This window comes from Nesoenas mayeri, assembly GCF_963082525.1.
Source record: "Nesoenas mayeri genome assembly, chromosome: 18".
Taxonomy (NCBI): Eukaryota; Metazoa; Chordata; class Aves; order Columbiformes; family Columbidae; genus Nesoenas; species Nesoenas mayeri.
Genome location: NC_137566.1, coordinates 1,147,033 through 1,171,073, shown reverse-complemented (window position 1 = coordinate 1,171,073; position 24,041 = coordinate 1,147,033). Strand labels below are relative to the sequence as shown.

At 51.8% G+C, this 24,041-nt stretch overlaps 1 protein-coding gene across 1 annotated transcript; it reads right to left on the bottom strand.

Moving 5' to 3' along the window:
• Positions 1–3,169: 3,169 nt before the first annotated feature.
• LOC308047305 (olfactory receptor 14J1-like) lies at positions 3,170–4,111 on the bottom strand (the record flags this gene model as incomplete). The annotated part of the gene is made up of 1 exon (XM_080355722.1): positions 3,170–4,111. One exon carries the CDS (start codon positions 4,109–4,111, stop codon positions 3,170–3,172), a length of 942 nt encoding a protein of 313 aa, XP_080211848.1.
• Positions 4,112–24,041: the final 19,930 nt, after the last annotated feature.

Genomic DNA, 24,041 nt, shown 5'->3' with positions numbered 1-24,041 from the left:
TGGATAATGAGTGTCTGAGACTTAGCTGACCTCATAATACAGAACCCATCCATCCCCCTCCCCATAGCCCAGGGCCTGACCTGATATTAGTGTGCTTGTTGTATCAAATTAACCATACGTATTTCCCTCTAAATGTTTGAGTGGAGAAACTTTCTTTGCAGTAACTGTTGTTTTTATGTTGACATATTTCTATCTCCTCTTCTGCCTCTTTTTTTGTTTTTCTTTTCTGCAGATATTCTATATTCAAAAAATGTGTCCAGGGGAAAGACTCATTGAATCATAGAGTCAGCCAGGTTTGAAGAGAGCCCTGAACATCTTCTTGCTTCACTCTCCTTCCCAAAGCAGGTGACCAGGTGAGGTTCTTCAAGGTCTTCGCTCAGCTTTACATCATCTGCATCACAGCACAGAAGGGAGAATAAAGACCTTCAGCAGTTTTGGCCCAAATGCTGGTCACTGGGGGATGACACACTAACTGCACAGAGGACACTGCATCGCAGATGATATTTGGGCTTGATGTTTCAGTGAACTTCCCACCAAGCATCCACTTCTTCAGCACAAACTGCCTCAATCTGTCTATAACGACACCACAAGAGACCATGTCCAAGGCCTGGCACAATTTCATACACACAACATGCCTGTCTTTCCCCTACCCATTTTGGTTCATAAGTCTCTTTCTTGTCCTTCAAGTGCCTGCAGATGGCTGCAGGAGGACTTGTCCCATTACCTTCCCAGGGACAGAGACACGCTGAGCAGCCTGTGATTCCCCCATTCTCCTTCCTGCCTTTCTTGAAGATGGGTTTGACGCATGCCAGGACCTCCTCGATTGCACTGTCATTTTGAAAACACAATCCAGAATCACAGGGCAACTGAGGTGAATCTCACTGGATCAGTGGGGTTTGTTCCCAGAGTCACACACACAAATGTCAGGGTTGTGGCAGGTGTCCATAACTGAGTTGGCTTTGTGGACTCTCATCTGAGGCAGAATCATAGAACCATAGAATACTCTGATTGGAAGAGAGCCTTGGGATCATTGAGTCCAACCATAACCCAGCTCTCACACTAAACCATGTCCCTGAGAACCTCATCTAAGCCCCTTTTAAATCCCTCCTGGGATGGTGACTCCCCCTGCTGCCCTGGGCAGCCTGTTCCAATGCCTGACAATCCTTTCCGGGAAATATTTTTTTCCTAATATCCAATCTAAACCTCCCGTGGTGCAATTTGGGGCCATTTTCTCTTGTCCTATCCCTTGCTACTTGGAGAAGAGACCAACCCCCTCCATGTTCCAACCTCCTTTCAGGCAGTTGTGGACAGCGAGAAGGTCTCCCCTCAGCTTCCTGTTCCCCAGACTGAACAGCCCCAGCTCCCTCAACCGCTCCTCATCACACTTGTGCTCCAGACACTGAACAGCTTCGTTGCCTCCTCTGCACTCTCTCTAGTGCCTCACTGTCCTTCTCAAGATGAGGGACCCAAAACTGAACACAGGATTTGAGGTGCAGCTACACTAGTGCTGAGTGCAGCGGCACAATCACTTCTCTAGTCCTGCTGGCCACACCATTCCTGATACAAGCCAGGATGCTGTTAGTCTTTTTGACCACCTGAGAACACGCTGGCTCCTGTTCAGGCACTGTCAGTCAACACCCACAGATCCCTTTCTACCAGGCAGCTTTCCAGACACTCTTCCTTGAGCCTGTAGTGTTCGTAGAGTTGTGACCCAAGTGCAGGACTCAGCACTTGACCTTGTTAAACCTCAGACAACCGGCCTCAGCCCCATGATCCAGCATGTCCAGATCTCTAGGTATGGCCATCTTCGTGTCCCACGTCATGAGGGATGGACATGGGGACCTCAGTTCAAGTCAGAACATCCTAGTGCTGCATTCAGGCCTTCATGGAACCTGCAGGAATAGCTGATGGCATTTGTACTGAGTCAGATTCATCTTATGTCCATGATATGCATGCTCATATCTCATCCATACAGTGGAAACATTGGCTTCTGACTTATTCAGTGTCCTTGTGTTGAGGGATGAACAACCTCTCTCAGCTGAGGTGAAGGGCCAGTGCTGGAAATGGTGGGTTTGAGGGGCTGGTCTGTGGTGACTGTGCTGGGCCAGTTTCCCCAGGTTGTCCCATGAACATGGGCACACAGCAGCCCCTGCTCTGCTGGTGCTTCAGGGCTCTCCCAGGAGGCCTGGCTGGGAGAGGACCCTGCTGTGTGCCAGCCCTGCACACTCACACACTTCAGCCCTTCACTGGTATTTTCTTCTCTGGGGCATTTGCCAGTTCAGCCCTCCCACCCCCTCCTGACTTGTGCCACCCCCTGCCCTCTCCCCAGCCGAGCCCGCAGAGCAGCCACACTGGAACTGGAACTGGTCCCACAGCAGTGGGGACCAGTGAGAATGAAGGACAGTGAGAATGTCCATCCAGCCAGCAAGCTGTGTGGGTCTCCAGCACAGGCATCTTGCAGACCCAGGTCCAGACTGGCTCCCCAGGACAGCATGAGGCATTTGGCCTAGGGGATCCTCAGGAAGGTCCTCCGGCCACAGTGCCAAAGCCACCTGCCCCAAGCTGCCACCTGCAGCAAAGGGTTTCTCTTTCCATGTTTTTTCTGCACACATACAGTGCCCCACTCTTCTCCTGGAACATTCCATCTCCCCACAGAGCCCTTTCCCAAGAGAGCTGAGCTATGCTGACCTGGTCAGCTGTTCCTGCCCCCCTTCCCACGCTCCATACAGCTGTGAGCTGGCGGTGCTGCTCTGCAGAGCAAGTGGACTGTGGTGCCCAGGGCCATGGGGTGAGTCCACAGGCTCATGCTGGTCAAGGTGGGAGGAAGACCCAGCTCAGGGTGACTCCTGCTTACTCCCCCTCAGCACACAGACATGGCTCCTGCAGCCCCAGAGATCCCAGAGAGAGGATTCTGGGCAAACAAGGCAGTGCAGGGTCCTTCATTTCATTTAAACACACAGAGAGTACAGCTCTGCATTTACACAAAGATTATGGGTCACATAAGACAGGTAGATATGGACATAGACATAAGATGATAAATGATTTTGCTTGTGGAGAGCATTAATAAAACCAAGAAAAGCTAAAACCAAAGAAAACAAAAAAAAACCTGCAAAACTCAGGCTGAGCTGTTTATGAGTTATATTACAGATAAACATGCAGAAGAAAGAGGTCAGATCATGACTGCTTTTGGAAAGCAAACAGTCATCAGTTTCCTTATGGCATCTTTGAGCTCCTGGTTCCTCATGCTGTAGATGAGGGGGTTCACTGCTGGAAGCACCACTGAGTACAGAACTGACACCACCAGGTCCAGGGATGGGGAGGAGATGGAGGGGGGCTTCAGGTGGGCAAACATGCCAGTGCTGACAAACAGGGAGACCATGGCCAGGTGGGGGAGGCAGGTGGAAAAGGCTTTGTGCCGTCCCTGCTCAGAGGGGATCCTCAGCACGGCCCTCAAGATCTGCACATAGGACACCACAATGAATACAAAACACAGAAAAGCTAAACAGGCACTGACCACAAGCAACCCAAGTTCCCTGAGGTAGGAGTGTGAGCAGGAGAGTTTGAGGATCTGGGGGATTTCACAGAAGAACTGGCCCAGGGCATTGCCCTTGCACAGGGGCAGTGAAAATGTATTGGCCGTGTGCAGCAGAGCAGTGAGAAACCCAGTGGCCCAGGCAGCTGCTGCCATGTGGACACAAGCTCTGCTGCCCAGGAGGGTCCAGTAGTGCAGGGGTTTGCAGATGGCAACGTAGCGGTCATAGGACATGATGGTGAGCATAGAATATTCTGCTACTATCAAGAATGCAAATGAAAAGAGCTGTGCAGCACAACCCGAGTATGATATGGCCCTGGAATCCCACAGAGAGTTGGCCATGGACTTGGGGACAGTGATGGAGATGAATCCTAGATCGAGGAGAGTGAGGTTGAGCAGGAAGAAGTACATGGGGGTGTGCAGGTGCTGGTCCCAGGCTATGGTGATGATGATGAGGCCGTTGCCCAGGAGGGCAGCCAGGTAGATGCCCAGGAAGAGCCAGAAGTGCAAGAGCTGCAGCTCCCGTGTGTCTGTGAACAGCAGGAGGAGGAACTGGGTGATGGAGCTGCTGTTGGACATTTCCTGCCTGTGGGCATGAGGACCTGTCATAGGAGGAAAAGACAGTGACAAGTGAGAGGAGAATAAACAGGCTGTTTCTCATGGAATAGCGCTTCACCGATGGATGGAGGTTTCAGCTCATTCTTTATTTCTACCAAGTGAGAAAAACAGGTCATCACACTTTAAAATGCAGCTTGGACATTTAATTTCTATGAACACACCTCTGGGTGAAAACCCCCTAAATTGGTGTCAGAACAAAAACTGACCCACACTCCCACCCCAACCTCAGAGAGCAAGAGCACCAGGGACAGGTGGAGAAACAGAAAAGAACGCTGTAGTGTTCCCGAGAAATAAAGCAAGGACAGAAAGGCAGACAAGCATGCTGTGGAACCTTCTCCTGACCCGGCTGTGCTGCTGCCACTCACATAATGACACTGGAGAGCAAGTACTTTTAGCACCTTTTTTGTTTACCACGTTCCAGGAACCCTTCACCTGGAGGTCCAGCTGCTGAGGTGGAGACTTGTGACCTGGACCCCATGGCTTTGGGGCAGAGGGTCTGCTGGGGAGGAGAGGAGACCAGGGGTTGCACTGGGAAATGTGTCTGCACTGGAAAGGATGTGAGAGACGTTCCTAACTCCCACCCGCAGCATTTCAGGTCCATCTCCCTCTCCCTGCCCATGTCTGTGCTGCCTGCAGCTGTGTGTCTGTCCCTGGGTCTGCTCCCTGTCAGTGTCACGGACCCCGTCCCACCCGCTGTGTGCTCAGCTCTGTCCTGCTCACACCTCCTGGCACTGCCCAGGGGCAGCTCTGTGTGTGCAGGGGCTCAGGAGCAGCTCAGACACGTCCTAATGAGAACTGGGGTCTCAGTGTCTGCTCCAAAGAGAGAAATAAATCCCCATCTCCCACTGCACACCCGGACGAGCAAGAGTGGAAAACTGAAAGCAAAGACTCCGTCTGACCCACACAGTCCCCTTCAACCCCACAAGCTCCCTGCTTGCCCTGCCGGGGATCGCTCCTTCCACCCACAGCTGCTGCCATGGGATCTCCCGGGCAGGCTGAGCACTGACCCTGGCAGGCAGCAGAGTCCCTGCCCCGGCACAGCCCTGGGGTGCAGGGACCCTGCTCTGCAGGACAGCCCTGGGCACCCCTGGGTGCTCCCCCTTCACTCATGCTCAGCAGAAGGGGCCATCATGCCCTGTCCCTCTGACAGTGCAGCAGGGAAGCCCTGCTCTGGAGTGTGTTCTTCACTACAACAGAGATACTGTGAGAGAGACCTGACAGATCCTTTAAATTGTGGGATGTATCATCTTTAGATCCCTCCAGGAATCACACCACATAAGAAATAATTAAAAGGTAGAAAAATAATGAAAGAAGCACAATTTGGGGGTAATTCTGTCCAAGAGGTGTACTCTTTAAATTATTAAAACAAAACAGAAGTGAGAGAAAAAGCATTGTTCTAAGAACTTCTTTCAAGATCAAACTGCTGAGGTGTAGTAGATGCTTGGAAAAGCAAGAATGACTGTTAGGAAATTAAAGAGATTTAGGTCATCATGATCATCAGTGAGAATGAGGAGTTCCATGTTACTGTTATCGGTGACAGCACCACTGTTCACAAACAGCCTTCAGAGCATCTCCATTTTTCCTGGGCTCCAAAGCTCAGCGTGCCCAGAGTTTGACAGGATTGCTGCAAACCCCTGTGACCCAAATCTCTGCAACTGTCTCTGCTCAACAGCCTCTTACCCCAGGAAGGGGAAAACTGCCAATGCAGGAACCAACCCAGAGACCAACCTGCCTGGAGAGCCAGGACAGTTGTGCCACAAAACAGCTGCCTCTGAGGGAAGCTGGAGGTGATGGAATTGCAATGGTTTCAACCCAAATCATAGAATCATAGAATCATTTAGGCTGGAAAAGACCCTTAAGAACATGGAGTTCAACTGTAAAACAAACATTGCCAAGACCACCACTAAACCATGTTCCAAAGTGCCACATCTCCATGTCTTTTAAACACCTCCAGCCATGGAAGCTCCAATCCTGAGCTGGCAGGACACCATTGGCTGCAGTTGGACATAAGATACTGGTCATGGCTGTGAGTTCAGCCCTCGCTGGCAGAATGTCTCACACCCTCACTGAGGAGGGCAGGGGCCTGGGAGATGGGAGCACGTTTCAGTTTCCAGATCCCAGCACAGAGCCCAAACCATCCTGCCCTTGGACTCTGGATCCCATTTCCTGAGATGCAAAGCTGGTAGACTTCTGAGGATAATCATGTTACAGGCATGAATAGTCCTTCCAGTGTTTGTGTAATATGTCTAGGAATGTCAGTCGTATATGCTTATATTTAAATAACTGTAAAATAGTACACTGCATCTGTGGCAGCCCCTCTGGCAATAACAATTAAATAGGTATTTGCACTATAAGGCTCCATACCCATTCCACAAACACACATCTAAGTGGTTCAGATGACGGGTGGTCTGGCAAACGTCACCCTTTGTGTCCCCAGGTGATGGACACTGCTCATGTGCCTCTGCAGAGAGTGGCAGGAGCTGGATCCCCTTCTCAGGACAGACTCCTTCCAGGAGGGACACAGACACAGGGGGAACTCATCAGGTCTTTACAGCATTTCACTCGGCATCAGTTTTGACATATTGGGTACTGTCCTGTGACTCCCCTTTCTGCACAAATGATCATACAAACACAACCATTTAGTGAAACATGGTCATAAAGGGCTGTTATGGACAAGAAATGTAACCATGAACTTTGGAGAGAGCGAGGAAGTTCATAATAAGCAGCAGGAAGAACCAAGAAGCTCGAGGCCTCTTCTGAAGAGCGGGAGGCCTGAGCAGCCGTGATTGGCCATTGTAGGTGTGGGAGAGGGTCAGGGCATGTCAGGGAGAAGCAATGAGATGGCTGATGGCTTCAGTGAACCCTTCCAGCCATGTCTGAGCCCAGCAATGGAAAGCAGTTGATGTCTGCAGGTGGAGGAGGAATAGGAGGAAGATTTTCCTGGGAATACGGAAGGAAGAAAGGCCTCTCTTGGGCTAATCATGTATGGCAGTGCCATTTGCATGCTGTGGGCATGGCTGTGTCTGGGAAATGGGGAACGGCTGCTGCTGGGGTGGCTGTGCTCAGTCATGGCCCATGAGCTGACCCTGCTCTGCTCCTCTCTTACACTGCCCACACTTGGATGGACCTCAGGAATCATCCATGAGTCTGGTGGATGCATGAACCTCCTGGAGTGATGGGGGTGGATCCAAATAGAAGATTAGAGCAAGTTTGGGACTGGGACATTGAGGTGACTGGTGACCTTTGCCAGGAGAATGAAAGAAGCTGGATGTGCTGTGAGGAACTCACAGGCATTTCCAACTCTACAGAAAACCAGAGACTTGCAGTTAAAGCAACATCACTTGACATAAAACTCACAACTAAAACAGAAAACACTCACACTGACCACAGGAAAAGCCTTGAAAAACATTGGAGAAAAATCTACCAGATCCCAGGGGTCAGGGCTCAGCCATTCTGGTGATGAACAAGCATCAAGAGCTCACATGGCAGAAACTTGGGGTTTGCTTCTGCCTTTCACTTCATTGGAGATTTGTTCTTTCAGTATCTGCAGTTCAGGATCATGGCAGCAGAGGGCTCATTGACTTCTAAAATGCTCTTAAATGCCAAGGCTCTGTGAATCATTTTCCTAAAGGCTTCAAGTCTGGTGTGGATGATTAGAGAGATTTCAGGAACAGCCAAACAGAGACCATTTCCATCATAAATAGCAATAAAGCCAAATTCCTTCTGTTTCCTTCCCTGCTTTCCCTTCCCTCCCTTTCCAGAACAGGTGGCATCAGCAGCCTCTAGTTCATATTGATGTGTTGCATCTCCTAATAAAGACTGAATATCTCAGAAAAGTGGGTACCTAAATCACCATGTGAGTGAGGAGACAGGCCAGGACACCTCAAGATGAGTCACACTCCTCTGGACCAAGAGGTGGGTGTTTCTGGCAATCTCAGGTGCCACAGCACAGTGATACTTGTGTTCAGAGAGCTGGTCAAGTGACTCATCTCCTGTTCTGTAATGGTGTCTGGGTGTGCTCAGGTCACCCCTGACTTGAGCCCCATCCACTGCTGGGTGTTCTCCAGACTCCTGTCTTCAGGAACAAAGTCCCAGGAGACCTTGCTGGTGAAGATGGAGGCAAAGAAGCCATGAAGAACCTCAGTCCCGTCTGATTCTACTCTTATGAAGTTCAGCAGCAGACCCACGTTCACCCTGTGTATTCTCTTACTGCAAGTGGTGCTCTGTCAGCTCATCTTGCTGCCCTTCCCGTGCAGGTATCAAGTCCAGCGCAGCTTTGTCATCATCCCCACATCCATGGACAAGGTTTCTAAATTCCTCCTTTGCAGCTTCCCCTGCTCCCACCTCCTGTGTGCTGCCTTTTTACCCTGGAGGTCCATCAGTTCAGAGAAGCAGCCTCACGAGATAAATGCTTCTTTTCATGTGTCCTTGGGGAGATCATTCTTGAGCTTTGAGCAGGATGTCCTGTAAGGATTATCAGATTTACCGAGCTCCTTCACCCTTCACACCTACTTCTATGTCACTACTTTGCCCACCAACCCCCAGTATGTCAAAGTCTTCTCCTCTGCATTCCACCAGCCTGTGCTCTGCTTCCTCCCTCCCCTCTGGTGCCTGGGACCCCACTGCTTCCTGGTCCCGACAGATAAGGTGGACACTGATGTTCACATCCCTCACCAGGGTTTCCTTGTTTCCCAGATCCCAGTTCAGGTGAGAATCACCCTTGTTGCCCATCAAGCGGACATGTTAAGCAGTTGGCCCAAGATCCTTTGAAACTGCACCTGCAAATATGCCACGCCAGTGAATGTCAGAACAATTACAGTTTCCCATGGGAACGTGCTCATTGACTGGTGATTTCCTCAGATTGCTGACAGAAGATCTTTTCCAGTACTTCTCCATGATGCAGCAGATTGTTACACCCAACACACTGTCACCCTGTACTGGGTTTACATGGCCAAGTCTGAGGGTGATTGTGGCTGTGCTACAGTTGTCACCTCTCTAAGAAGACAACAGGAGTTTGACCAATGTCAGACAGAGCCGATTTCAGCTGCTCCAGGATGGACCCACTCATTGCCAAATCTGAGCCACTCAGTGATGCTGGCAGCACCTCTGGGATATTGTATTTGAGAAAGGGTAAAAAACGCTGCACAACAGCAGGTGGGAGAGAGGAGGGAGGAGATGGGAGAGAAAAGCACTGCAGACACCAAGCTCATATCCCATAGGACCCGAGCAGGTCCCTCAGCAGGCCAAATCCTGCTCTCCTGAAATCCTGCTCTTGGCCTTGTTCTCATCTCCCAGGAGCCTCAGCTCCACTTTCCCATCCCTGACTGTTCCATCCTGACCAACTCTTTCTGGTTTGTAAGTGTGAAGTCCCACAGGGCACCTCACCCCACTGACTCCTCAGTCACCCATGTCAGGAAGATGTTGTCAATGAGCTCCAAAACCTCCTGGATGGCTGGTACCTTGCAAATATTGGGATATCTCAGGTCTGCCATGAGGACACGGCCTGGAAACATGAGGCTTCTTTCATTTGTCTGAAGGAGGCCTCATCTCATTCCTCTTCCTCATCAGTGAGTCTGTAGCTGATGTCCAGTCACCACAACACTGCCCATGTTGTTCTGCCCTCTCATGCTGACTCCTCAACCTTCAGCTGACATTGTCTGTCCCCAGGCAGAGCTCCACGCATTCCTGCTGCTCTCCCACATGAAGGGAAGCTATCCCTTTGACTTCAGACCTCTGGCAGTATGAGTATCAGACACCCAAGACCCCAGTTTTTCCCCAGGAGATGATATTTATAGTGTCCTGTAACGCCTCATGCTATTATGGTGGGAGAGACACCCTCATCAGGATAAGCCATCTGCGTGCAAACTTTAATACCTGAGCAAATGGAACTTCAGTCCAGGGAGAGTCCAGACCTTGTGAATATCTGTTGTTTGCCCATCAGAAATGTCTCAACTTTGACAAGATGAAATGACGAGGTCTCAGTGACCCTGAGGAGAAGGGCCTGGGCACTACAAGGTCACCACACCAGCCCGTGGTGCACGCTCACCATGAACAAGGCAGCTGCACACGGGGCTGCATGAGGAGGAGCGTGGGGACCCAGACACCTGCAGTTCTCATCCCATTCGGTTCAGCACTGGTGTGACCCACACACACGGGTGTGTGCCAGTGTGTGGCTTCCCAGTTTGGAGAAGCAGGGAGGAACTGGAGAGTGCAGGGCTGTGCCAAGGCAGGTTCAGCACCTTGTGCACATGGTGTGAGGTGCTGAGGGACCTGGGCTGCTTTGGCCCAGCAGCGCTGGGGAGGCTGCAGCAGTGCAGGAGTAGCCTGAGAGTGCTTGAAGGGCGGTTTCAGAGGTGGTGGAGGTTTCTGCATAATGGGAAAGAGCTTGAGCAAGAAATAATGGTGCAAAGTGCAACTGGGGAGGTCCAGGCTTGACGTGAGCAGAAAGGATTGTGATGGAAGGGCAGTGCTGTGGTGGAGCAGGTCAGCAGAGGGAGTCTACATCAGCCCAAGGCTTTGTGCTTCAAGGAGCAGCTGGGGAGGATGGAGAGATCTCAGCAAAGGAAGGAAGATGCTCAGACAAGAGCAAGGTGGGGCAGCAGGGGGGATGTCTCCAGCCTGCAGGGACAGAGGTGCAGGGGATGCCACAGCACAGGACAGGCTGTCGTGGAGATGATCACAGGATGGAAAGAGGCTGAAAGCCCCACCAGACATGAGCTCCTTCTCCCCTTGGCTATGGCTGTTGTCTGCACCTCTGATGCCTGTGAGGAGACACCTTGTCCTTGCAGCACAGGGGCCTCATGGCCTCCTTGTCCCCAGCCAGGAGCCTGGGAGGGGTGGGACCATAGTCCTGCCCTTGGCCTTGCACAGCCCCACATCACACTGTCCCAGGAAGGGCCCTGGGCAACGTGGGAGGGACAGGATCTGACTTCCAGGGCTGGGGGTCAGGGCTTGGCACGTTGATTAAGTTAACACATCCAGGTTTACTCAGCATCAGAGCCACATTTACATTGCTTTTCTTGACCTGTCATCTCTGTCTCCAGTTTTCTTCTCTGACCAGACCCCTGGGATGGTTTCTCAGTTGTGTCCCTCAGGGTGACTTTACAAGAAACTTTGGAGTTTGAATCTGACTTTGACTTCTTGAGAAGTTTCTTCACCTTCCCCCAGGGTCTGAAGTTCATGGACTCAGCACCAAACCCACCAGAGGGGTCATTAAAGCGCCTTGTGCTGCTCCTGTTCTGCTGAGCTGGGCTGGGCTCCTGGGACACAGGGAGCTCATGGCAGCGGCAGCGCTGCAGAGAGACAGCTCTGCCCAGGAGCAGCTCCTCTGCACACGCAGCAGGGCTGAGGGGTCTGCCTGGGGATCTCAGCAGACGAGCAAGGCAGAGAGAGATTAAAGGTCGTCAGGACTGGGAGGATGACTGAGAGCTCACTGGAGGAGAAACCTTTGCAGCCCTTGCCATGGTAAGTCTCTGGTGCAGGGCAGTGCAGCTGTAGCTCCTGGAGGCATCTCCTGAAACTGGCACACGCACAGCGTGTGGGATCTGTAAGGACGGGGCTCTTGTCAGGCCATGTTGAACAGCTGTGAAGCCGGGGGAGCACCCAGGGGTGCCCAGGGCTGTCCTGCAGAGCAGGGTCCCTGCACCCCAGGGCTCTGCTGGGCAGGGACTCTGCCGCCTGCCAGGGTCAGCGCTCAGCCTGCCCGGGAGATCCCATGGCACAGCTGTGGGGGGAAGGAGCGACCCCCGGCAGGGCAGGCAGGGAGCTTGTGGGGTTGAAGGGGGCTGTGTGGGTCAGGGCTGCTCAGAGCTCCAGATCCCCTCACAGACATGGCAGAGGATCCTTCTGAACAACAACATCAACACAGGAACAGCTGCAAGGGAAAGAGTCTGTGCTTTCAGTTTTCCACTCATGCTCGTCTGGGTGTGCAGTGGGAGATGGGGATTTATTTCTCTCTTTGGAGAAGACACTAAGACCCCAGTTCTCGTTAGGACGTGTCTGAGCTGCTCCTGAGCCCCTGCCCACACAGAGCTGCCCCTGGGCAGTGCCAGGAGGTGTGAGCAGGACAGAGCTCTCTAGGGTTGTGGTGGCAGTGTCGGTCACTTCTTGTTCTGACACAAACTCAAGGGGTCTTGACCCAGAAGTGTGTTCATGGAAACCTGATGCCCAAGCTGCATTTTAAACTGTGATGAACTGTTTTTCTCATTTGGTAGAAAGAGAGTATAAGCTGAAACATCCCTCCATCAGGAGGGGGTTTTCCATGAGAAATAGCCTGTTTATTTTTCCCAGAGAAATCTCCCCTAACTTGTCACTGTCTTTCGTCCTTGCACAGGTCCTCATGCCCACAGGCAGGAAATGTCCAACAGCTGCTCCATCACCCAGTTCCTCCTCCTGACGTTCACAGACACACAGGAGCTGCAGCTCTTGCACTTCTGGCTCTTCCTGGGCATCTACCTGGCTGCCCTCCTGGGCAACGGCCTCATCATCACCACCATAGCCTGGGACCAGCACCTGCACACCCCCATGTACTTCTTCCTGCTCAACCTCGCCCTCCTCGACATGGGCTCCATCTCCACCATTGTCCCCAAATCCATGGCAACTCCCTCTGGGACACCAGGGCCATCTCACACACTCGACCACAAGGAGGGTGATGGTGGGTACGATGCCATGTGGTCACTTGTGTCTCAGGAACTCATAGTCAGCAGGAAGTCAATGACTGTGGAGGGCACTGTGAGGTCATTTCTGCCTCTGCAGGGGATTGGCCAACAGCAGGAACAGGCCTGGGAAAGGACTGTGAGGTCACACACACAAGACGAGCAATCGGGCCCAATCAGCATGGCTTGATGAAAGGCAGGTCCTGCTTGACCACCCTGGACCAAAAGAATTGTGGTGAACTGAGCCAAATCCAGCTGGTGTCCGGTCACAAGTGGTGTCCCCAGGACTCAGTATTTGACTCAGTTCTATTTAAGCTTTATCAGTGATGTGGATGAGGGGATCGAGTGCACCCTCATGAAGTTTGCAGATGACACCAAGTTGGGTGGGAGTGTTCATCTGCTGGAGGGTGGGAAGGCCATACAGAGGGATCTGGACCCGCTGGATCATTGGGCTGAGGCCATTTGTATGAGGTTTGACCAGATCAAGTGCCGGGTCCTGCACTTGGGTCACAACAACCCCAGGCTCAGGGAAGAGTGGCTGGAAAATTGCCTGGTGGAAAGGGATCAGGGGGTGTTGATCGACAGCAGCTGAACATGAGCCTGTGTGTGCCCAGATGGCCAAAAGGGCCACCAGCATCCTGGCTTGTATCAGGAATGGTGTGGCCAGCAGGAGTAGCGTGATTGTGCCACTGTTCTCAGCGCTGATGAGGTCGCACCTTGAATCCTGTGTTCAGGTTTGGGCCCTTCATCATAAGAAGGACATTGAGGCACCAGAGAGAGTGCAGAGGAGACGACGAAGCTGTTCAGTGCCTGGAGCACAAGTGTGATGAGGAGCGGCTGAGGGAGCTTTTGGATTCAGCTGAAGAACAGGAGGCTGAGGGGAGACCTTCTCGCTGTCCACAACTGCCTGACAGGAGGTTGAACATGGAGGGGGTTGGTCTCTTCTCCCAAGCAGCAAGTGATAGGACGAGAGGAAATGGCCTCAAATTGTGTCAGGGGAGGTTCAGATTGGATATTAGGAAAAAATTCTTCGTGGAAAGGGTTGTCAGGCATTGGAACAGGCAGCTCAGGGCAGTGGTTCAGTCACCATTCCTGCAGGGGTTTATAAGATTTTAGACAAGGTTCTTAGGGACACGGTTTAGTTCTAGATTTAGGTTGTGGTTGGACTCAATGCTCCTGAGGGTCTCTTCCAACTGAAATAATTCTATGATTCTCTATTATCAACCGGAATACTCTTCTATCACATCTTCTAAGTGTTCTTCACATATCTGCCTCTTCAGCTACAGTCGTGAAACTTATCTAATTAGATGCACAAGTGTTGACTAGTAATTGTAAATGATGAAAGCACCATCACTCTGTCAGTCTGGTCTGATACCTGCCAGTCCCAGGCAAACACCTCAGGTACAACCTGGTACCCCTGGGTGCTCCCCCTGCAGTCACCCTCAGCAGAAGGTGCCATCATGCCCTGTCCCTCTGACAGTGCAGCAGGGAAGCACTGGTCTGGACCATGTTCTTGTTTTCTACATAAGAAATAGAGTGAGAGAGCCCTGACAGCTCCTGTAAATTGTGGGGTGTATCATCTTTAGGAGATCCCTCCAGGAAATGCAGCTGCATTGTCCTACAGCCAGAGACTTACCGTGTTAGAACTGTGAAGATTTGTCTCTCAATGAGCCCTCAGCAACCAACCCCCTACATTGCCTTTCCCCTCTCTGTGCCTGGCTCCTGTGCCCTCGGTGCTGCAGGCAGAGCCCTCAGCCCTGCTGCATGTGCAGAGGAGCTGCTCCTGGGCAGAGCTGTCTCTCTGCAGCGCTGCCGCTGCCATGAGCTCCCTGTATCCCAGGAGCCCAGCCCAGCTCAGCAGCACAGGAGCAGCCCAAGGCAGTTTAATGACCCCTCTGGTGGGTTTGGTGCTGAGTCCATGGACCTCAGACCCTGAGGGGAAGCTGAAGAAACTTCTCAAGAAGTCAAACTCAGATGCAAACTTCAAAGTTTCCTGTAATATACACAGGTCCCACTGAGGGACAAAACTGAAGAACTGACCCCAGAGTTTGGTTAGCACAGAAAACTGGAGGCAGTGATTACAGGTCAGGAAAAGCAATGTAAACATGTCTCTGATGCTGAGTAAACCTGGATGTGTTTCATTAACTGAAGGACTAAGCCCTGACCCCCAACCCTGAGGAGTCAGATCCTGTCCCTCCCACGTTGCCCAGGGCCCTTCCTGGGACAGTGTGATGTGGGGCTGTGCAAGGCCAAGGGCAGGACTATGGTCCCACCCCTCTCAGGTTCCTGGCTGGGGACAAGGAGGGTGTTGGAGCTCATTGACAACATCTTCCTGACACGGGTGACTGAGGAGTCAGTGGGGTGAGGTGCCCTGTGGGACTTCACACTTACAAACCAGAAAGAGTTGGTCAGGATGGAACAGTCAGGGATGGGAAAGTGGAGCTGAGGCTCCTGGGAGATGAGAACAAGGCCAAGAGCAGGATTACAGGAGAGCAGGATTTGGCCTGCTGAGGAACCTGCTGGGCCCTATGGGATATGAGCTTGGTGTCTGCAGAGCTTTTCTCTCCCATTTCCTCCTTGCTCTCTCCCACCTGCTGTTGTGCAGCGTTTTTAACCCTTTCTCAAATACAATATCCCAGAGGTGCTGCCAGCATCACTGAGTGGCTCAGATTGGGCAAGGAGTGGGTCCAACTTGGAGCAGCTGAAATCGGCTCTGTCTGACATTGGTCAAACTCCTGTTGTCTTCTTAGAGAGGTGACAACTGTAGCACAGCCACAATCACCCTAAGTTCCAAGTCTTTGCCATTTAAGCCCATTACAGGGTGACAACATGTTGTGTGCTACAAATTACTTGATCATGGAGAAGAAATGGATCTTCTATCAGCAACTCGAGCAACTCACCAGTGAATGAGTACGTTCCTATGGGGAACTGTAATTGCCCTGACATTCACTGGCCAGGCAAAGCTGCAGCTGCCAACAGTCCAAAGGATCTTGAGCCAACTGCTTAACATGGCTGCCTGATGGGCCAACAAGGGTGATGCTCATCTGGATCTGGAACTGGAAAACAAAAGAACCCTGGTGAGGGATGTGAACATCAGTGTCCACCTTGACTGTCGGTCCCAGGCACCAGAGGGGAGGGAGGAAGGCCAGCAGCAGAGCACAGGCTGGTGGAATCCAGAGGGGAAGACTGACATACTGGGGAATGGTGGGCAAAGTGGTGACATGGAAGTAGATCTGCAGGGTGAAGGAGCTCAGGAAATCTCATCAGTCCTACAGGACAGGTTGCTCCAAGCACAAGAATGATCTCTCCAAGTACCGATGAACAGAAGCATTTATCTCATGAGGCTGCTCCTCTGCACTGATGGAGCTGCAGGGCAAAAGGCAGCACACAGGAGGTGGGAGCAGGGGAAACTGCAAAGGAGGAATGGAGAAACCTTGTCCACGGATGTGGGGATGATGCCAAAGCTGCCCTGGACTTGATACCTGCATGAGAGGGGCAGCAAGATGAGCTGACAGAGCATCACTTGCAGTAAGAGAATACACAGGGTAATCATGGGCCTGCTGCTGAACTTCATAAGAGTAGAATCAGACGGGACTGAGGTTCTTCATGGCTTCTTTGCCTCCATCTTCACCAGCAAGGTCTCCTGGGACTTTGTTCCTGAAGGCAGGAGTCTGGAGAACACCCAGCAGTGGATGGGGCTCAAGTCAGGGGTGACCTGAGCAAACTCAGACACCATTACAGAACAGGAGATGGGTCACTTGACCAGCTCCTGAACACAAGTATCACTGTGCTGTGGCACCTGAGATTGCCAGAAACACCCACCTCTTGGTTCAGAGGAGTATGACTCCTCTTGAGGTGTCCTGGACTATCTCCTCATGCACATGGTGATTTAGACACCCACTTTTCTGACATATTCAGTCTTTACCAGAAGACGCTCCGTATCAATATGAACTGGAGTCTGCTGATGCCACCTGTTCTGGAAAGGGAGGGAAGGGCGAGCAGGGAAGGGAATAGAAGAAATTTGGCTTTATTACTATTTATTACAGAAATGGTCTCTGTTTGGCTATTCCTGAAATCTCTCTAATCATCCACATCAGACTTGAAGCCCTTAGGATAATGATGCACAGAGCCTTGGCTTTTAAGAGCATTTCCGATGTTAGTGAGCCCTCTGCTGCCATGAACCTGAACTGCAGATACTGAAAGAATGAACAAACCTCTAATGAACTCAAAGGCAGAAGCAAACCCCAAGTTTCTGAGGGTGTTTGGACCCCATGAAGGGCCATCACTGACACAGCTGTGAAGGAAACAACCAGTGCAGGTCCCTGTCCCTGGAGGCTGGTGAAGGAAAGACTTGGAGACACTGGTTCCAGGTGGTGAGGGCCATGTGGAGGTGGCTCTGGTGCCATGTCAGCCCCTGATGCTTGTTCATCACCAGAATGGTTGAGCCCTCACCCCTGGGATCTGGTAGATTTTTCTCCAATGTTTTTCAAGACTTTTCCTGTGGTCAGTGTGAGTGTTTTGTATTTTGGGGGTGGGTTTTATGTCAACTCCTGTTGCTTTAACTGCAAGACTCTGATTTTCTGTGGAACTGGAAATGCCTGTGAGTTCCTCACATCTCATCCAGATTCTTTCATACGACTGGCAATGGTCACCAATCACCTCAATGTCCCAATCCCACACTTGCTTGAATCCTCTATTTGGATTCGCACCCATCACTCCAGAAGGTTCATGGATCCACCAGGCTCATGGATGATTCCTGAGGACCATCCCAGTGTGGGCAGTGTAAGAGAGGAGCAGAGCAGGGTCAGCCATGACTGAGCACAGCCACCCCAGCAGCAGCCGTTCCCCATTTCCCAGGCACAGCCATGCCCACAGCATGCAAATGGCACTGCCATACATGATTAGCCCAAGAGAGGCCTTTCTTCCTTCCGTATTCCCAGGAAAATCTTCCTCCTGTTCTTCCTCCACCTGCAGACATCGACTGCTTTCCATTGCTGGGCTCAGACATGGCTGGAAGGGTTCACTGAAGCCATCAGCCATCTCATTGCTTCTCCCTGACATGCCCTGACCCTCTCCCACACCTACAAGGGCCAATCACGGCTGCTCAGGCCTCCCGCTCTTCAGAAGAGGCCTCGAGCTTCTTAGTTCTTCCTGCTGCTTATTATAAACTTCCTCGCCCTCTGCAGAGTTCGCGGTGAGCTTTCTTGTCCATAACAGCCCCTTTATGACCATGTTTCACTAAATGGTTGTGTTTGTATGATCATTTGTGCAGAAAGGGCAGTCACAGGACAGCACCCAATATGTCAAAACTGATGCCCAGTGAAATGCCGTAAAGCCCCAATGAGTTCCCCCTGTGTCTGTGTCTCTCCTGGAAGGAGTCTGTCCCGAGAAGGGGATCCAGCTCCTGCCACTCTCTGCAGAGGCACATGAGCAGTGTCCGTCACCTGGGGACACAAAGGGTGACGTTTGCCAGACCACCCGTCATCTGAACCACTTAGATGTGTGCTTGTGGATGGGGTATAGAGCCTTATAGTGCAAATACCTATGTAATTGTCATTGCCAGAGGGGCTGCCACAGATGAAGAGTACTATTTTACAGATATGTAAATATAAGCTTATACGACTGACATTCCTAGACATATTACACAAACACTGGAAGGATTATTCATGCCTTTTAACATGATTATCCTCAGAAGGCCACCAGCTTTGCATCTCAGGAAATGGGATCCAGAGTCCAAGGGCAGGATGGTTTGGGCTCTGTGCTGGGATCTGGAAACTGAAACATGCTCCCATCTCCCAGCCCCCTGCCCTCCTCAGTGAGGGTGTGAGACATTCTGCCAGCGAGGGCTGAACTCACAGCCATGACCAGTATCTTATGTCCAACCGCAGCCAGTGGTGTCCTGCCAGCTCAGGATTGGAGCTGCCATTGCTGGAGGTGTTTAAAAGACTTGGAGACGTGGTGCTTTGGGACATGGTTTAGTGGTGGACTTGGCAATGTTTGACTTACGGTTGGACGCTGTGTTCTTAAGGGTATTTTCCAGCCTAAATTATTCTATGATTCTATGATTTGGGTTGAAACCATTTCAGTTCCATCCCCTCCAGCTTCCCTCAGAGGCGGCTGTTGTGTGGCACAACTGTCCTGGCTCTCCAGGCAGATTGGGCACTGGGTTGGTGTCTACATTGGCAGTTTTCCCTTTCCTGGGGTAAAAGGCTGTTGAGCAGAGACAGTTGCAGAGATTTGGGTCACAGGGGTTTGCAGCAATCCTGTCAAATTCTGAGCAGGATGAGCTTTGGAGCCCAGGAAAAATGGAGATGCTCTGAAGGCTGTTTGTGAACAGTGGTGCTGTCACTAGTAACAGTAACAGGGAACTCCTTCCTCTCAGTGGTGATTATGATGATGAACTAAATATCTTTAATTTCCTTCCTAACAGTTATTATTACTTTTCAAACCATCTCCTACACCTCAGTAGTTGATCTTCTTGAAAGAAGTTCTTAGAACAATGATTTTCCTCTCACTTCTTTTTTGTTTTAATCATTTAAAGAGTACACCTTTTGGACAGAATTACCCCCAAATTGTGCTTCTTTCATTATTTTTCTACCTTTTCATTATTTCTTATGATGTGTGATGTGCAGGTTGCATAGGAGAACAGGTTTTTTTGGAGACAAAGAAGGCCAAGGAACAGATCCCAGGTCAGTGCAAAGGCCCAAAGGAAGCCAGAATCTTTATGTGTGTGCACTGACACACACTGTCACCTGCATTTCCAGTCTCTGCAGTCCCAACAGTGCAGCAGAGTCTGGAGTTCTGAGCTCCCTCATCTGCCCTGTGTGACACGTGTAAAATGGAACTAGTCCAGTCCAATGGCTGGTTTTGATTCTCTTCACAGCCTGAAGCACCACATGGGTCAGAAGACAAGCCAGGATACCCAACCAGGACTCACATACCCTTCATGTACATTTTAGGTGTTCCCTGGCATCTCAGCAGACATGTCACACTGATATCTGGGTGCAAGGAGCTGGTCAAGTGCCTCATCTCCATTTCTATAATGATGGATTTGTGTCTGGCTGATGTGCAGACTCTGTGCATGGATGCTGACACCTGTTGAGCAACCTGCTCTGAAAGGGTTAACAACATGGGCTGGTCTTTCTGGAGAGGCATTAGGACAGCAAAAAATGAGATCTTGGGTTAGGGCAAAAGAAAAAGGATTGAAAATATGTGGTCAGGCCTTTTTGGGGGCACTTGCAAAGCAGCCCTGCACCTCATGTGAATTACTTCTGTGCTCAGGGAGAACCTGAGAGTTCTCCCTAATTTGAAAGCATGAAGAGGAAGGAAGGACAGCGTCATTCAGGCTCCAAGGGACCTCAGGAGGCATCCTGACCAACCTCCTGCTCACAGCAGGGTCAGACCAGATTGCTCAGGGCTTTATCCAAACACATCTTGGTCACTTTCTGGGACAGAGTGGGTGCGCACTCCTGGGAAACAGCTTCCAGTGCTGGACTGTCCTCATGACTGGAAAGTTTCTCCCTTTCTACAGCACCTTTCCAAACACAATCATGCAAATTGCTTTTTACCCATCTAATTGCACACTAACACAGACCATAATATCCCACCTTGGACACAATAATATTACAGAGGGTGACACTGAATGCCTTGCTGACTGCCAGGTAACAGACCACCACTGCTCTGCCCACATCCACAACCCTGACCTTTCCTCACAGAAAGCAAAGAGGATGGACAGGCACAACCTGCCCTGGGCAAACCCCGTCACCTTCTCTTCCAGACACCCAGAAATGGGGTCCCAGTGGACATGCTCTGGGGCACAGCCCTTAGTTCGCCTGCTCACTCATGGGCCATTTTGAAAAGTGCACACACTGTGTGAGAGCTGCCAGTGGTCAGGGAGTCCCCCCAGTCTCCATGAGCTTTCCAAGATGGTGGAGAGTGGCCTCACTGTGACATGGTCCTGCTGTCCCAGCTCCTGGGATGCTGCCCCTGCTGTCCCATAGACTGGAAAGGATTGTGTTAGTTCCAGTGACCTCGACTTGATCCCCACGCACTGCTGCTTGTTCTGACTCCAGTCACAGAGGCCTGGGAGACCTTGCTGGAGAAGAGGGAGAACAAGAGGACACAGAGATTCTCACCTCTTATAAAATTCATCAGTGTCCACATAGTGTCTTTGTTTCTCCTTTAACTGTTCCTGCAGTAGTAACAGCTCATTATGTGGCCCTTGAATTGCCTTACATGTCTGGACTGAGTTCTGATCTGGGCTGTTGCTGTGCTTGGAGGCTGCTGTCCTTGAGACCAGATGAACTCACTCCTGCCACCCTGCCTGGCAGTTCATTCCATCCGTGTCACAGCTCTCTCTGCAGCACTGACAGCTCCAGCTCCCCAGTCAGGTCCCTGGCTGAGGACATGGCCTCACATCTGGGCTGAGCCACCCCAGCTGTGGCACCAGCCCAGCTCTGACCTGCCACAAGAAACCTGGTACCAAGTGTCCAAGAGCCCATGTGTGCAAAGGCTTTGAATCAGAGCACAGACATGACATGGCCAAAGATTGATGAATGTCTCTCTAGACCTGGGAGTGTAAAACCAGAACAAAATGCCTGAATTCCTTTAACTGAAGATATTCCTTCCCTAGCCTGGAGTGATTAGATGCTTTGCTGTAACATTCCTCGTGTCCTGTCTAATGATGGGAAAAGACGATTCTCATACCGATTCATTTTTTAAAATGAAAAATACAATGCTGGAAAGAAGTGTCTCTGAAGAGGAGAGAGAATCAACATCACTGATTACTTCAGCTTCAAAGTTGTGCCCCTGGAGCCCCAGGGACACCTGGAGGAGCCCATAGGGGACAGAGCAAGGGACATCGTGGGCTGCTCCTGTGCTGCTGAGCTGGGCTGGGCTCCTGGGACACAGGGAGCTCATGGCAGCGGCAGCACTGCAGAGAGACAGCTTTGCCCAGGAGCAGCTCCTCTGCACACGCAGCAGGGCTGAGGGCTCCGCCTGCAGCACCGAGGGCACAGGAGCCAGGCACAGAGAGGGAATCACAGTCTGGGCTGGGAGGATGCTGAGAGGTCACTGGAAATTAAATCCTCTCAGATAGGAAGCATGTGGCTGCAGGACATTGAATCTGCAAATCATGGTAGGATCTCAGAAAGCTGTCACATTGCAGAGCCTGCGAGAGATGTAAGTACAGCTCTCAGAGGTTCTCTGATCAGAGGGGAGGATGTGCTGCAGAGCAGGGATTGCCTTCTGCACTGTCAGTGACAAGACGTGAATGCTGCGTTCTCCCCAGGGTGGCTATGGGGTGTAAATGTCAATGTGCAGGCAGGGGTGCCCAGGGCTGTCCTGCAGAGCAGGGTCCCTGCACCCCAGAGCTGTGCCGGGCAGGGACTCTGCCGCCTGCCAGGGTCGGCGCTCAGCCTGCCCGGGAGATCCCAGCAACAAGGAGGGGAGAAGCTGTGGTGGAAGAAGCAAACCCTATTGGGCAGGAAAGGTCCTTCTGCTGTGGAGAGGGTGCTGTGTGGGTCAGGGCTGCTCACACATCCAGATCACACCCAGGATTTTTCCAAGGGGATGCCTCAACGAGAAGATCAATGCAAGGATTACCAGACAGATAAGGAGCTTTGCTGAGTCTGTCTTTTCAGTTTCCTCTCCCAAGGGGTGGGGGGTGCAGGAAAGAATAAAATGAAAATGAGCTCTCATGCTGAAACAAGTCACTAAGACAACTGAACTGCAACTCTCAGTGACATCCCTTCCCCACCCCTCTGCCTGTGCACAGCACCTGCATCACCTTGGCTGGACCCGTCAGCCTTAGTCTGACCTGTCCTGTTTTCCAGCCTGCAGACAGGAAGATGCCCCCAGGCAGTGGCCTGTGAACAGGCAGGATCTGTAGGGCCAGGGGGAGGGCACAGAGGGTGGGATGGTCTGTGAGCACTGACAGGGAACAGAAATGGACAGGGAAACACGTCCCAGGGGAGAATCTCCAGGCAGCAGGGAAATGATCAGAAATGAGAGGAAACCAAACTCGGAATTCTTATGGGAGGGAGAAGATAGAAAAGTCCCTGTGACCCCCTGCAGGTCAGATCCCTCCTGTGAGCAGCCCCCTGGCCTCCTGCCCCACCCAACAAAGCCTCTGCCCTCAGGGCCGGGGGCTCCAAGGCATGAAGCAGCTCCTGTGCAGCCAGAGCTCCAGTTCCTCTGCAGAGCGCAGGGGCTGAGAGCAGCTGCCTGGCACTGTTGGTGTTTGGGAGGTGGCTGCACAGCTGGGGAAGGGTGACGCTGTCTGAGTGCCCGGCTGCCTCTGCCCTGGCCTCTCTCACACCCACCCTCACCGCATTTTCCTTCTTGCTCCCCTGCTCTGGGTCACTGCTGTTGGGATCTTGTTCTTGCTGTCAGGCTCTCTGGGGATGGCAGTTTCAGCTGCAGAGGCACAGCCTGATCTTGGGGGTCCTTTCCTGCAGGTGTGTCCATGGGCACACGTGTCCCAGCTTTGCTCTGACCTGTGGGCTGTGGGCAATGCAGTCTGTGGGGCTGGGGAATGAGCTGTGTGTGTCCTGCGCTAAACGTGGGGTGCTGAGACCTTAGGAAAGGGTGAGACCTGTCATGGTCTGAGGAGGATCCCTCTGCTCTCAGCAGTGCCTGGTGGCTTTTCAGGGTAACATGGGAGTGTGATCAGCCCCCATCTCAGAAAGGTGCCAGCCCAGGGCAGCTGGAGCAGGACAGAGGGACAGAGCAGCTGCCCTCACTCTGCACTGACTCACAGGCACCCTCTGGTCTCGCAGGACTCGCTCTGTTCTCCCTGAGTGCAGCAGAAATGCTGCAGGTTTCTGGCACCCAACAACACTGCCCAGGGTGGGAGGGGAGAAGGAGCTGTAGAAACACCAAACCTCTCAAATGCAGTTTCTCAGGCCTGGGGGTACAGATGCTGACAGTCCCTTCTGCACCGGGAGCGGTTCCAGCTGACAAAGCTGAACCCCAGGACTGGCCCCTGCCCACCCGATCACACAGGGACAGGCTGAGTCCCAGGAGCCCCTGGGCAGAGATCCTGCTCTTCATTGCACACTCACCAAGCACAGACGAGGGCTCAGCCAGGACGTTCTCCTGGAAAAAGAAAAGTGTCTCTGTGTGTGATGGGGTGTGAGGGTCTGTGGGAAACGGTTTTGATTATTCCCAGAAAAGTCTCATCTAAACCTTCACTATCTTTTCCTCCTATGACAGGTGCTCTTGCCCACAGGCAGCCA